Source organism: Ixodes scapularis, unplaced genomic scaffold (genome assembly GCF_016920785.2).
Source record: "Ixodes scapularis isolate PalLabHiFi unplaced genomic scaffold, ASM1692078v2 PGA_scaffold12__126_contigs__length_90152505, whole genome shotgun sequence".
Lineage (NCBI taxonomy): Eukaryota > Metazoa > Arthropoda > Arachnida > Ixodida > Ixodidae > Ixodes > Ixodes scapularis.
In genome coordinates, this window is record NW_024609838.1 from 42,402,054 (window position 1) to 42,415,550 (window position 13,497).

Sequence of the window (13,497 nt, forward strand, 5' to 3'; positions counted from 1 at the left end):
TACATGTGAGACAATTTGTTTGAGCCAACGGCATTGTCTCGGGGGACACGACTAAAGGTGATAGATGCCTGACAGGGCCATGCCACTGCATCAGCTAAAGAGATGCCGCAAAAGAGATGCACCCAAAACCAAAACCGGAGAGAGCTTAAAGCAATAGTTCACGGTTTCTAAAGTGCAGTCCCTTAACACACATACCAATTAATGTAGCAAAGGACTGTTATTCTCATTTCCTCCATTAGTAAAATGTCATATATTGTTTTATTTATTTTTATTGCGAAATAATGCCACGCAACCTCTCTAATATAATGAGGTGTAGGTTTAATACTTCCGGTGGTTGAGAACTTAATAATCGTGGCGGGTAAATCCTGAAGCGCATCTTTGTCGTTTCAGCTCACATCGGTCCGCGGAGCGGTGCTGGGGCCGCCGGAGGTGCGGCCAAGAAAGGGGGCCTGGGGTCGGGCAAGGAGACGCTGCGGCTACGCTCGAAGGGGCCCGCCACCGTGGAACAGGCGGTGAGTGCCTTGCCATTCGCCGGTTTTGCTCGAGGACAGTGTACCTCATCCACTAGGGCAAATGGCTCTCGGAGTTCTTGGGGGACCTTTGTCTACCTTGAATGGCAGCCACGGAGCCGCCACCAGTCCTGGCAGTGAAGCAGCGAACCGGCGTAAAACTCCCTTATAAACTGTAATGTACACTTTAGTGAGTGTTTGGCCCTATAGTAAGGGATCGGCGAGTAGCTCAGACCCGCTAAAATAGTGCACGGGAAAAACGCTCCGCTCGGGGACAGTCGAGGAATTTTGGGAGGCTGAGGGACTCGCGAGAGTACTCTGGGTGACTCCTGGCTTCCCAGGGACCCAGTGTCAGAAAGTAACAGTCATGCCGTTTATCAACTTTCTCTGTCGGAGTCAGTTTCGATAGTGGCAAATAAACTTTCAGAGTGAAGCCCTCCAGAAAGTTTGCCACGTCTAGAGGATCGTGGGCCGGGTGTACGCCGATACTTGACCGACTGAGTTCAGAGTGCGAAGCGAACCCCAACGGGTTTCTGTACGTAATTCGTGCCTCGCGTTGCACCAACGTCGGAACGCCCGGGACTCGTGTCATCCGCTTCGGTGCATGTCTTAGACTTCTTCCTTTGTCGGTTACTAGAAGGCAGCCATTGGTGTGCCCCACAAGCCACGCGCTTGGACAACGAGAGCGATTAAAGTGGCCAGGCTGAACTTTAGAAAGGGTTTATTGGGCGTCTGTTTGTCAGCATTTCTCGGCAGTTGCCGCGGAAGTCCCGAAGTACCCAACCGATTTGAAATAATTTCGATTTTGGTCACGCAGCCCGACAACGTGATCCAGGCGGCGGTGGATAAGATTAACGCCCTCCTGGAGTCTTACATGGGCATCAACGACTCTGAGCTGGGTGAGTGGCGGAAGGATTTATTATTTTATTTTATTATTATTTATTTATTTATTGTACCCTCAGGGCCCGAGGGCATTACAGAGGGGAGTGGGTTACAAAGTAAAATCACTAAAAAACAAAATGACAACCTAAGAATAGAAACACGAACATAAGAAATTTTAACTTAGAAAAGTGGTTAAACAACGCTTAAACATGGTGGCATCTGTTACAGACACAACTGACGATGGAAGGTGGTTCCACGTGATTGTTGTTTTGGGGATGAATGAATTATAAAAAGTAGTGGTTTTACAAACAGGTAGACCGATTTTGTGTTGGTGATCGACGCGTGGCGAGACATATGAGGGAGGGGTTAGTAATTTTTGATGCAAGGAAGAATTGTGATGATAAATTTTATGAAACAGACAAAGACGGGATAACTCACGGCGTGAAGAAAGGTTAGGTAGGTTTAAAAACATTTTCATGGATGTTACGCTTGCACTACGGTGATAGTTAGTAAGAATGAAGCGAACAGATCTATTTTGAATAGCTTCGACTGCTGTTGTAAGTAAGTCAGTACCGGGATCCCATATAGGGGAGGCGTATTCCAATTTCGAGCGGACAAGGGTTTTGTATAGTAGTAGCTTGAGAGATACAGGGACAGATGGAAAATTACGTTTGAGAAAGCCAAGCATGCGGTTAGCATTGTTAGTTATGTAGCGAATATGAGGCTCCCAAGACAGGTTCGATGAAATATGGATCCCCAAGTACTTATACGATGATACACCTTCCAACAAAACACTGTTTAGATAGTAGAAAGTAGAGTGCGAGTTAAGACGAGAAACAGTCATTACTTTACATTTGTTAGTGTTGAGCTGCATGTTCCATTTGTTACACCAATTAGAAACACAATCAAGGTCAGACTGAAGGATAGCAACATCAGAGGTGTTAGTTATTTCTCGGTAAAGAACGCAATCATCTGCAAATAAGCTAATAGAGGACGAAACGCAGGAAGGTAAGTCGTTGATAAAAATAAGAAAGAGCAGGGGACCTAACACTGAGCCTTGAGGTACGCCTGATGTCACGGGAGCTGGACTTGAAGAGGTATTATTCACAGACACAAATTGAGATCGGTTATTAAGAAAAGCGCGAATCCATGAAAGTACATCCTGATCAATGTTAAGTTTGCTAAGCTTATGGAGTAGTAGATTATGTGACACCTTATCGAAAGCTTTGGCGAAATCAAGGAAAATACAATCCACCTGGGAACCATGATCAAGGATAAGGTGAAGGTCATGAGTGAAGGTGAGCAGCTGAGTTTCACACGAAAATGATTTACGGAAGCCATGTTGTGCAGGAGCAAAGAATGAATTGGATTCTAGGTGTTGAACGAGATGAGAAAAAATAATATGCTCAAGAATTTTACACGGAATGCTTGTTATGGAAATGGGACGGTAATTGAGAGGAGAATGATGATCACCGGTTTTATGCACGGGCACCACTTTACCCACCTTCCAATCGTCAGGTAAACAGCCTAGAGTAAGTGATTGCTCAAATAATTTAGACAGTATTATAGAAGAATACTCTTTTGTTCTTAGCAAAAATTTAGAATTAATTCCGTCAACTCCCGCGGAGCAGGATATTTTTAGCTGTTCAATTATCTTTATAATTCCACTTGTTTGAATTAAGATGGGATACATGGGCAGAAAAGCGCGTTGTTGAAGTTGAGGTAAAGTTGAAGAAATACAGTTTGAAAATGATTCAACAAAAGTAGAGTTGAAAACATTTGCACAGTCATCGGTGGAAACAGGTTCACCTGATAAAGTAAACAGAGACAGTGTGGTGTTTTTATTGCCGTTAATCGCCTTCCAAAACTGTTTGACGTTGTTGGTTAGTAGTGATGGCAGGGTGATAGAAAAATAAACTGACTTTGCATCCGCGATTGCACTTTTATAAGCATTGGCAGCCTCATGATACTCGAGCCACTTAACCTCCGAATTTGTTAACTTTGCTGCACGAAATTTGTGCTTCTTTTTATTGGAAAGTCTTTTTAGAGTGTTATTGAACCAAGGGGAATTCGAAACAATTGGGATGTTACGTAGCGGTATCTGTTTATTGGTTAGGAGCTCAACCTGCGTCTTAAACAATGTCCAATTTAATTCTAAAGAACGGTCAGAAAAGTGGTCTAAGTAATCGTTAAGAAAGAGGCCAAGGGCACCGTTAATAGAGTCATAGTCACCTCTACCATAGTCTCGTATTTTTTTAAGAGTTCGCTGTGCTGTTTTGGCTGGCACATCAAGTGAAAAATGTAGTAGCGAATGGTCGCTGAGAGCCGGCATGAAAGTAACAGAAGAAATAAGTTCAGGTGAAGTTGACAAAATGAGATCTAATACGTTTGCAGTTGTAGCAGTGATTCGAGTAGGAAGAGACACCAGCTGCGAAAAGCTGAAGTCATCACATAACTTTATAAAATCTTCCGCATCTGATGAGAAAGGGTTAGAGAAAATATGCGGGTGAGACCATTTTATTTGAGGATAATTGAAATCACCAAGGAGGAGTATAGGAGATGAAGGAAAGCGCACTATTATTGAGTTCAAAACATCATGAAGATTCGAAACAAAAGAAGGATTAGCTGATGGCGGACGATAACACACTGCTAAGATAACTTTTTGGAAGTTCAAACACAAGCAACAACAAACTATTTCTAACTCACTATTCAAACGCACACAGAAAGAATCAATGTGATCGGCAACTGCCAATAAAACGCCACCTCCATTTCGTGCACCCCTATCACAACGGTAGACATTAAAACGCTTATCACAACTAAACAATTCACAATTCCGAACATTCGATGACAGCCACGTTTCGGTTAAAGCTACTACGTCAGCGCTACAGGAATCAATAACTGAAGACAATTCATCACGATGACGTAAAATACTCCTTATATTGCTAAAAAGTGCTGACACATTTTTGGAAAAAGGAATAGCACCCACGCCCCTTGCCACATGTTATGGTGAAGAAGACGCTTGATGTGTGTTACGAAGCATGTTAACGTTATCTCCTTCGCGCCTATCAGATGAGGGCGTTTGATGCAAGTTAAGGGGAGGCCTGTTGACGTTATCACCTTCACTCCTATCAGGACCAGCACCGAGATCAAACACTTCGTCAGACACTGAGTTATACATATAACACCTCTTGTTAATAAACAGTTTATTGTAGCGTAGTTGAAACACATTTTTAGAGGCTTTTCCAAACTCAGTTAGTTTTTTCCTAGCTTGGCGGGTTGCTGGCGAGAAATCTTCACAGATGTAAATGTCACTACCTTTCAACTTAAAACGCGACGAAAATACATCATTCTTGACTTTATTGGAGGAGAATTTCACTATTGTTGGGCGACAGCGATTGGCACTAAAAGCACCGATGCGGTGTGAGCGCTCAATGCAGTCTGGGGGCACCTGTAACTCAAGAGAGCCAGAAGCAAGCTCGAGAACTTTTCTTTCAGTAACGGACCAAGTTTCGGACGGAGAATCCGCCAAACCATAAATAATTAGATTATCCCTACGTGATCGATCTTCAAGGTCGTTTAGACGGTCATTCAAAGTGGCATTGTCATAATTTAATTTTTCTGCGAGACATTTTACTGTGTTGAAATCTTGGTCAACCAATTCAAGCGCAGATACTTTATTCTCGACAAGCGTAAGTCGATTACCGATTTCGTTAATTTTTCTTTCGATTGAACTCTGACTTTCTCTTATTTCTTTCACACTGTCTAGTAAACTGTTTTGCCCAACTTCAGATTTCAAAGATCGTTCATTCATATCCCTCACCAGCTGCATCAAATCCGCGAATTGTTTCGCTTGAACGTCGCTCATGGGGCCGGGATTAAGTTCAATGTCGCCCGAAAGTGCTAGTAACGATTTTACCACATCATAACACTCAATGACCGTAACACAAATAACACTTGGGCATGGAAACAGCAGAAGAACGACGTTATTCGTTCGTCTAGTATGTAACGACGGAGAGGAACCCACCTGTACAATGAAGCAGAACGGATTAGAAGACTGCATCCTCAGGCTGTTTCCATGCCCACTGACAGAACTGGCGACGTTCCACGGTTTTGAAGCCTCGTTGATTAGTGTCGATGTCGATGGGGTAGCTTCCTTGCGCCGGGTAAAGGCATACTGCGGCCAGTACGCGAGTACGCCAAAACGTGCGTCGGATTTATCTTGAAAAACTGGAAATCCTTCCGTGGCCAGCGTTGTTGTGACGATGACTTGAGAAAACGGCGATGCCCAGACAGGCGCTGAACACAGGCAAAGCAGGATCTGTACAATGAAGCAGAACGGATTAGAAGACTGCATCCTCAGGCTGTTTCCATGCCCACTGACAGAACTGGCGACGTTCCACGGTTTTGAAGCCTCGTTGATTAGTGTCGATGTCGATGGGGTAGCTTCCTTGCGCCGGGTAAAGGCATACTGCGGCCAGTACGCGAGTACGCCAAAACGTGCGTCGGATTTATCTTGAAAAACTGGAAATCCTTCCGTGGCCAGCGTTGTTGTGACGATGACTTGAGAAAACGGCGATGCCCAGACAGGCGCTGAACACAGGCAAAGCAGGATCTGTACAATGAAGCAGAACGGATTAGAAGACTGCATCCTCAGGCTGTTTCCATGCCCACTCTCGTCGAGGTCGATGGCCGGGCCGTGTTTACCCATCTGGGTGGCTTTCAGGGGTCGTGCCTAGAAAGCCACGGCCCAGAAAGCTCGATAACTTGGAAACACAGCGTAGGGTACCCAAGAAAAAGAATGACGTTTGAAGTGAGAGGATGGGGTCGTTGGGTGCGGAAACGACTCCGGTGACTCAAACCAAATGTTTTTCGACCTCGGTCCGCAGCCTGATGCTTTAACATGGGTGCTGTGAAGTTTTGATGGTGTGCAAGTATAAATAAACTTTTCTAAACGCCTTTGCTTCTAAGGGTCACACGGGGCACACGTCTCGCGCATTGGCGCATTTGTTGCTAGTTACATCACGGGGCTTCAAATTATTTGAGTTGGCAGAACCAATTATATGCCTGGTGGCCGAAAGACGAAGCTGCGAAATGCGTTTAAAAAAAGGCTAGTTGGAGGAGGCGGTGTCGTACGACAGGTATTTCTGCTTTGAGCATCTCCTTAAATTATGTTTTTTTTTTTTTTTTTATTTATTTTTTTTTTTTGTTTTGTTTTTGCATTGCAGCCACGCAGATCTGGGAGCTGGGCTGTGAGAGGCCCAATCCGCACGAGTTTGTGACCGCCATTGGGGATTCAGATCTGGATGCCTTTGGCTTCACGGAAGACTTCCTCTTCGACATCTGGGGTGCCATCGGAGACGCACGCGCAGGGCGTCTGCCGGCAAAAGACCATGCGGCCCGGACCGACCTCTGAGGCTCGGAAGAGATGGGGGGAAAAGGGGTCAGGGACCGCCGGAAGTCACCTTGAAACGTGAAGCCCAATTCCTGTTCGAACGCCCTTCGATAGTTCTAGCCTGATTTCGGTTCAAACACCCTTTGGTAGTTTTAGCCAGATTCCAGTTCAAACACCCTTAGGTAGTTCTAGCTCGATTCCGGTTTGAACACCTTTTGGTAGTTCTAACTTGATTCTAGTTTGAACGTCCTTCGGTGGTTTTAGTCTGGACAACACCCGTGCAAAAACGTGAAACGTTTTTGTACTTGAGTCATTTTGAGAGCTAGGGAACAGCGTGTGGGAATTCTTAGTTTAACCTCTTGAAGTATGGCAAAGGACATTACGAGCCATGTTTGCCAATCAAGCGCTCCATTCATGTCATGTGATTTGGAGCTTTGCACCTCGCTGCACCCAACTGGAAGGTCATGTGAGGCACTCCGAGCTATGGATTGGCTCCGATTGCTCGTAGGGTTTATTGCAATACTTCTTCAAATGAAATGGAGTACTGCCAATGTTTTCACAAAGTTGGTGTATCGGCTCTAGCCTGCCTTCCTTTTGTTGGCACTGTTCTTCTGCCAACAGAATTGACGATAAAACTTGGTTTGGCGGCACATTTCATTTTTTTTTTTCCGTTCGAATGTACATTAGGTAGGTATTGCGTACATTTGGTGTACTCGAGCATCAACATCTAGGTTTGGTATTGCCGTTACGCCGCTTAGGAAGGCCGAGCTGCAGCGTGCGAGGTACCTGGCGCTCTCTAGCATTTTCCCAGGCACTGCAATACAGTGCTACTAAGAATGGTGGCAATTTTCAGCTGGATTCTAGCATTACCGCGCTGTAGAGTTTTCTCGGCTGGAAGCATCTAAGGGCGTTTGTCTTCACTCCCCGTGGTTCTGAAAGGAGTTGCGAAGAGCTCGTTTCAGAGCTCCAGATGGTCGGAACTCTGTAGTCGACTATTTTTAGTATTCTTTTTCCTGCGCTCCGTGAAAGATTGGTTGTGTCGAATTGCGCTTTCCAGGCAGTGATTTGCGTCTTTCGTTCGGGTCGTTCTTCACCTCATTGTGTTTCTCGTGATTGCCCGTATTTCCCCGGGTACCCTCTGACAGGTTGCGTTGATCGGCAGACCGCGGTTATTTTTGCTTTAGGACATTCCAACGGCGGCTGTAGCAAAGCAAATCTGCCGTTCCGGACGTTTGGCGATGCATCTCTGCAGAGTCCAAGGGTTATTGTGCAACTAGATACTGTGGCCTCTACTTCGCTTGGTGCCAGTGAGTTGCACTGTCAGCAACTCCAGCGAAGCAGTATTTTTGTATGTGTGCGACTAGCGGAAGTGGCATGGGGTGCCGACAGGATTCCCGCGTCGACATTTTAAGACGACATCTTTCGATAGGTGCTATACTTCGTGTTGCCACGTCCGGTGAGTGTAAAACATTCCAAACTGTCTCGGTCTTTGAACCAGCACGTTTCACGTTAGCGATGTATGAATTCACTCGTCTGTCAGCTTCGAGTCACTCCCGACTTGGAGAGTGCAGTCACGTCCGTGGGCCAACGACAGGGTAGTGCGATCCCAGTCACGGTTAGTGAATGTAGCATGTTCCGTCCTACAAAAGCGCACACAAAGGTAACTATATTTATGCATATTTTTGCACAATGCAGCTAGATTCCAGGCATGAGTTTGCAGGGGCGTAGTTTCTGCCTAGGGCTTGGGACGTTGCAAGTGCCTCGAAGCTTGGGGGATACCACAGCTGCTGACGCTGGATCCTAGAACGAGGAGCGACTTTCGCTGATGGAAGGGACGACAAGTAGGGTTTAACTAGATTGGATAATTGGTTATCTGGTATATTCTTTGCGGGCTTTGTTGTTGTTGTTGTTTTTTCCCCACTCACTCTTTAGGCTTTTACTTACTATTTCGAGTCTCTCGTGCTCACACGAATGAGACTCCGAACCTCCCATTTACTCAACAGTTCTTTTTCTGCTGGTTTTATTACATGTTTGCAGAAGTCCACTAGTCAGAGAAACCTTTTCTAAAGAAAAAAAAAAAAGACGAAGAAATGCCAGAAGACTGAACTGTAGAGGGTGTTTTTCTTGCGTGTTTTTGCGTGTCCCCAATTATTAATAAAGTATATTTCAGTTTACATGTCTGTGATGTCTGTACGAAGAGTTCAAAGGGCGCTACGACGGATTGCAGATGGAACTTGCCATGGCATTTCAACCTCTCTGTCTCGTAGTCTTTCAACCCGGTGTTTATAGTGTGGTGGGATTCACAATGTCATTGACCATCATTATCCTGTGCAACTGAATTATCTACCTGTATGCCGTTTGTCTACACACATTGTTACCCGTGTTGCAAATAATGCTGCAATTAGACTCCAAGGAAGGGATTTTGTAGAACAAGAACAAAACAAGCAAAGCATTCTTTGCACATGCAGTCATTAAAGACGCCTGGAACAAGGGAGTGAACCAGCCGTTTCTCTCGCCATTTTTTTCTAATTTCCAGCCTGTTGACCATTTGGCACCTGCACGAGAAGAAAGGAGAGAGGCGATGAGAAAGGCACAAAGAGGAGGAAGGGTTGTGGAAATGGAAACACAGACAGTACATTCAAATAATGTTGGACACAATTGTTAGCAGCCATAAGCAGTGACGGACACACTTGTATTTTGAACAGTCTCTACTTTTTTTTCGTTCTAAATACTCTGGGCCAGCATGCTTGGAAGGCGGCCACCAAAGTGCAAGACGAAACTGGGACGTTCGCAAAAAAGTCTCCGCACCACCTTCGTCGTCGCTCTCAAAAGAAATAGCTGCATGGACTCCTCACTCTCTGCTGAGCTGATTTTGCTGATTTCGTGCTCACACCTGCTTTTGTGCCTTGTTGCTTCCGCAGTTGCAGCGCTCTTCTGTTGGGAACAATTACGTGCAGGCATTCCAGGGGTCTAAAACTTGTCAAAACACAAAGTTGGGGCCGAAGTTCATGAAGCGCGCCAATTAGACTATCACAACAGTGGCTTCAATGATTACTTTTGTTGATGACGTCCAATCTGCACGCTTCACAAACTTTCGGCTCCAACTTTGTGTTTGACGAGTTTAAGGACCCAGCACTGCTTCAGGAGCACCTATTATATTGATGATTTTTACGATTGGCGGAATGCTAAGTATGACGTCGGCAAGGGATTTCTCATCGACGGAAAAAAAGAGTAATCTAAGAACTTCAGTTTTGACGGTGATGGCAGTGTTGGTATCGGAGCGCTAAGATTTTAAGCTTTCATTATGCTAATTACACACCATCAAACTTGTTATTCGCAAGGTAATGACATCACGAGAGAGAACCATAGGGAGGGTGCAACCAATACATCTCGCCGCTAATGCTCCAATTCTTGCTTGACATACGCTGCCAAAGCTACTGGCACAAGCTTGTATTTCGACTTCACTTTTGAAATGCATGCCGTCTCATGCAACTGAGACGCTACGAATCGCTTTGGAAAGTCGCCGGTTCAGGAGGTTCTGGTATGAACATACATGAACAATGCACAGATTAGGAAAGAGAGAGAGTGGCTTAGAGGGAACTTCTGGGCGAAAACATGAGCTACAATAGGGACAAAAAGAGACTGGGGTAGCTCAATCGAGGTCACTGCAGCTCAGTGGAGCCAGCTGGATCTTGCTTTCGTGGTCACGTATTTTCACATATTTGAGCACGTATTTTCATACCAGTTATTTCTAAAAAGGTGGATTGGCAGCATGTGCGAACTACAGAGGGGCACTTCTCTAGCTATCATCATCGTCATTTGTGACGTAGCCAGTAGAGAGAGCAGACGACCGCGCAGCTTCGTTGGCTCACTTCACCCATTCAGGTAACACGACGAAACCTATTTCACACTTTGCGTTTTCTTTGGTGGAGTGCTACTTGTGGTAAGACACTTTTCACGGCTCAAAGACATGGCACGCATAGTAGTCGTGCCATTCAAACATTTTCGGTGTTAACGTCGAAGCATTTTACCGCAGTACAACACCTTCCATGGTAAACGCTATCTTTTTTATTATCTGGGCGAGAGGAAAGTTGGACAGGAATGGTTAATCGGTTGAAAATGGGCAAGAACTCGAGAACCTCTCGCATGCGAACACTTCAATGAAAGCGACTTTGTGTACTTCGTTGGTTCCACCGTTTTCTGCGAGTGCTGGTTTCTTAAGAGATGAAAGTTGGTTCCTCCCTTGTTTTTTGTTAATGAGTAAACAAACGTTTTTCTCCGAAACAACTGGCTGGAAAAGGCCGTGGCTGGCTCCCGGAGTGGTCATCAACCTAGGCTTATTCGCCCGGTCAACGAGAAACATGCGGAACCACCTCTGCGATTGAGACCTGTAATATCAAACAATTCGGTCACACTTCAGCGTCCCAAATAGGAGTTGGACACCTGCTATAGATTACGAACGTTTGGGTTTGTTTTTGCAGACTCGAATAATTGCGCAGAACGTGTGGTTTTGCCTCTTGTGGGGATAATTTAAATTTATAATCAATCTGTAGCAGATATTTAAGAAAACGAATGAACCAATTGCCTTATTTCATCGGACCCCAGATGCTGTGCTCTGGCGAATCACTTTGTCACGTTTCCGGTGTGGAAAATGAACAAACGCCACTGCAAAAGAACAGCGATCCCTTGTACTCGGTCTACACGGTGTCGTGCGGGTGCTCGCTAGCGGCTTCCGTGTCGCATTTGGACTGAAGTTGTCTGCAAGCTCCATTAGCCAAAATGAGAGTGCGGCGTCGCACAACACAACAGTGCACACGTGCACAGCTAGAATTTGATGACAGCAATACGAATTTTCGTACAGGAGCCTCCACAGATCCAACGAAACAAGAATCGGAGATGCCAAGAATGGCTACGACGCAAAAGGCTCAACCTGTCATGTCGAGCTCCTGGCTTGATTTCAAACATCATAAAGGTTGTATCAAACAAAGAGACTCGTAGGTGCTGTAACATTACAGAGAGAACTTGCAAAAACCTTGCGCGCCTTTTTAAAATTAGATAAATTGTTTTCAATTGAAACGAGCAAGTTAGACCACACTGTGCAACTACATGGCGCGTCGTCTGCTATAATCCCATTTGCTACGTCTGAGGAGTGCACCCACAAGGTGGCGCCACCGAAAGCTCAAGAAATGTAGGGTGCGGAAGAGTCCTTTCTAAAATACGTTAGTTGCATTTTAAATTGGAAGATTGGTGCTCCAAAGATGATCTTGTACCCTAGCCAACATTTCTGTGAAGAATGTAGTGGAAATATTTCGTTATAGTATTGGTGTAATACTGTAATGTGCTGTGGTTCCGTCGCATAAAAGTTTTGAGTGTCGCGTGTTGATGGCTTTGAATATGCAGTTGTAGCCAATGTAGTCCTGCTTGTGGAACATGTTCACTTGTGAAAACACTGGGAACCTAGGTGATTCTCATGTTCTGTTTTCTCTAATCGAATAGCCTACAGCAACATTTTCTCACTATGGTATGAAAAAGAGTTGATTCGCATCAGTCTATAGAAAAATCTTGGCCTTGTGCAGCCCTTAACTCTTCACATCATTTTTCTTTCTCCCCTCAGTTTCCTATACAATACTTTCATAAACCTCATTGGAAAAAAGTGGCTGGCACATCAATGTCAGCAGCTAGCACTGAATGTATTCTCTGGGGATTTTTTAAGCACCAGTGATCTAAAAAGCAAAATTCCTAAGCATGTAAAAAAAAAAAAAAGGATGCAGTTGAGTAAAGAAGTTAACTAATTTGTAATTTCTTAAAGATTTGTTGTTTAGGATAGAATCCAAAAATGTAATGAGAAAAACTTTTCCTTGTTCTGGAGCAAAATTGAAGGAAATTAGTTGATGCATTCAAGACCTGTGCTATTCAAGAATACTTCAAATGCCTAAAAGGACACACAGCAGTAGAATGCTCAATTATTTCAGTTAAAAATTTCATTATTTTCGTATTAAACCGATGTCAGACCAGCGATCTGCTGGGTGCTGCAGGCTTTTACAGCAAAGCTGCACATGACTTGTTGGTCGGGTTATTTCATGTCCGTCTACAGAAAACTATCGCGCGCGCCTTATGGACGTTCTTGCGTGCCTTATCTGTCATGTGGTTTTGACACTTGTTTCAATAAGAAAACCACAAGTGTCAAAACCACATGATAGATGATAACGCACACACTAACAATGCAAAGCACATAGCGCTCCCCGCAAGCGTTTCTCGGTAAAGATTACGGCAGCAGGGTTTGAATTTAAAAGTTCAATGAAAGCGATCTTTGCGGTGCAGCTCTTTCTGCGGTTGGTTCATTCTCGCATCCCCCCAAGTTTCGCTCAGTTGTGCTGCCCCAATAAATTGACGTAAATACAAAAATGCTAAATGAGGAGACAGTCTAGCAATCATGGTTGGGGAGCTTAGCAACTAGAAAATGGCATCTTCCTTCCGCCATCTTGTGCTGTCGAGACGCAACGGACGAGTCTTTCGATAACGTGCCGTATTGCGTCATCGCGAAGTAGGTGTGTCACCCACAGCTTCGGGAACGTAGGCTGTGGGGAGCCTCGAGCATTTTATTACCACTCCACAGCCAACGAGCTTGCAGCATTAGCCGACGAGGATGTAGCAGACCAGAAGCTCCGCCCATCGGCCACCCTCAGTTTTAAACGGCTCTTGCTCTACCATGCT

The 13,497-nt window shown here is 44.9% G+C and overlaps 2 protein-coding genes across 3 annotated transcripts in view; one reads left to right on the forward strand and one right to left on the reverse strand.

Annotated features, from left to right (window-relative positions):
* LOC8023656 (PDZ domain-containing protein GIPC1) overlaps positions 1 to 8,957 on the forward strand; it is a 41,646-nt gene extending 32,689 nt beyond the window's left edge. For both annotated transcript variants that reach the window (XM_029981363.3, XM_029981364.4), the window contains exons 4-6: positions 391 to 512; positions 1,327 to 1,408; positions 6,617 to 8,957. In XM_029981363.3, coding sequence (XP_029837223.2) covers positions 391 to 512; positions 1,327 to 1,408; positions 6,617 to 6,804 — 392 coding nt within the window. In that variant the 3' untranslated portion in view covers positions 6,805 to 8,957. The remainder of the gene's footprint in view (positions 1 to 390; positions 513 to 1,326; positions 1,409 to 6,616) is intronic.
* Positions 591 to 6,040, reverse strand: LOC121835375. Its single transcript, XM_042289540.1, has 2 exons — positions 5,416 to 6,040; positions 591 to 640 (listed from the first exon to the last, which is right to left on the reverse strand). Exons 1-2 carry the CDS (start codon positions 6,037 to 6,039, stop codon positions 605 to 607), a joined length of 660 nt encoding a protein of 219 aa, XP_042145474.1. The 5' UTR covers position 6,040; the 3' UTR covers positions 591 to 604.
* Positions 8,958 to 13,497: the final 4,540 nt, after the last annotated feature.

What these genes read in the sequence shown, in the direction of transcription:
- LOC121835375 (XM_042289540.1), bottom strand. Translation starts at nt 6,039, where the DNA reads ATGCAGTCTTCTAATCCGTTCTGCTTCATTGTACAGATCCTGCTTTGC. An exon ending in CGTTCTGCTTCATTGTACAG is followed by an intron (nt 641 to 5,415) that starts GTGGGTTCCTCT and finishes CTTCACTGCCAG; the next exon opens with GACTGGTGGCGGCTCCGTGG.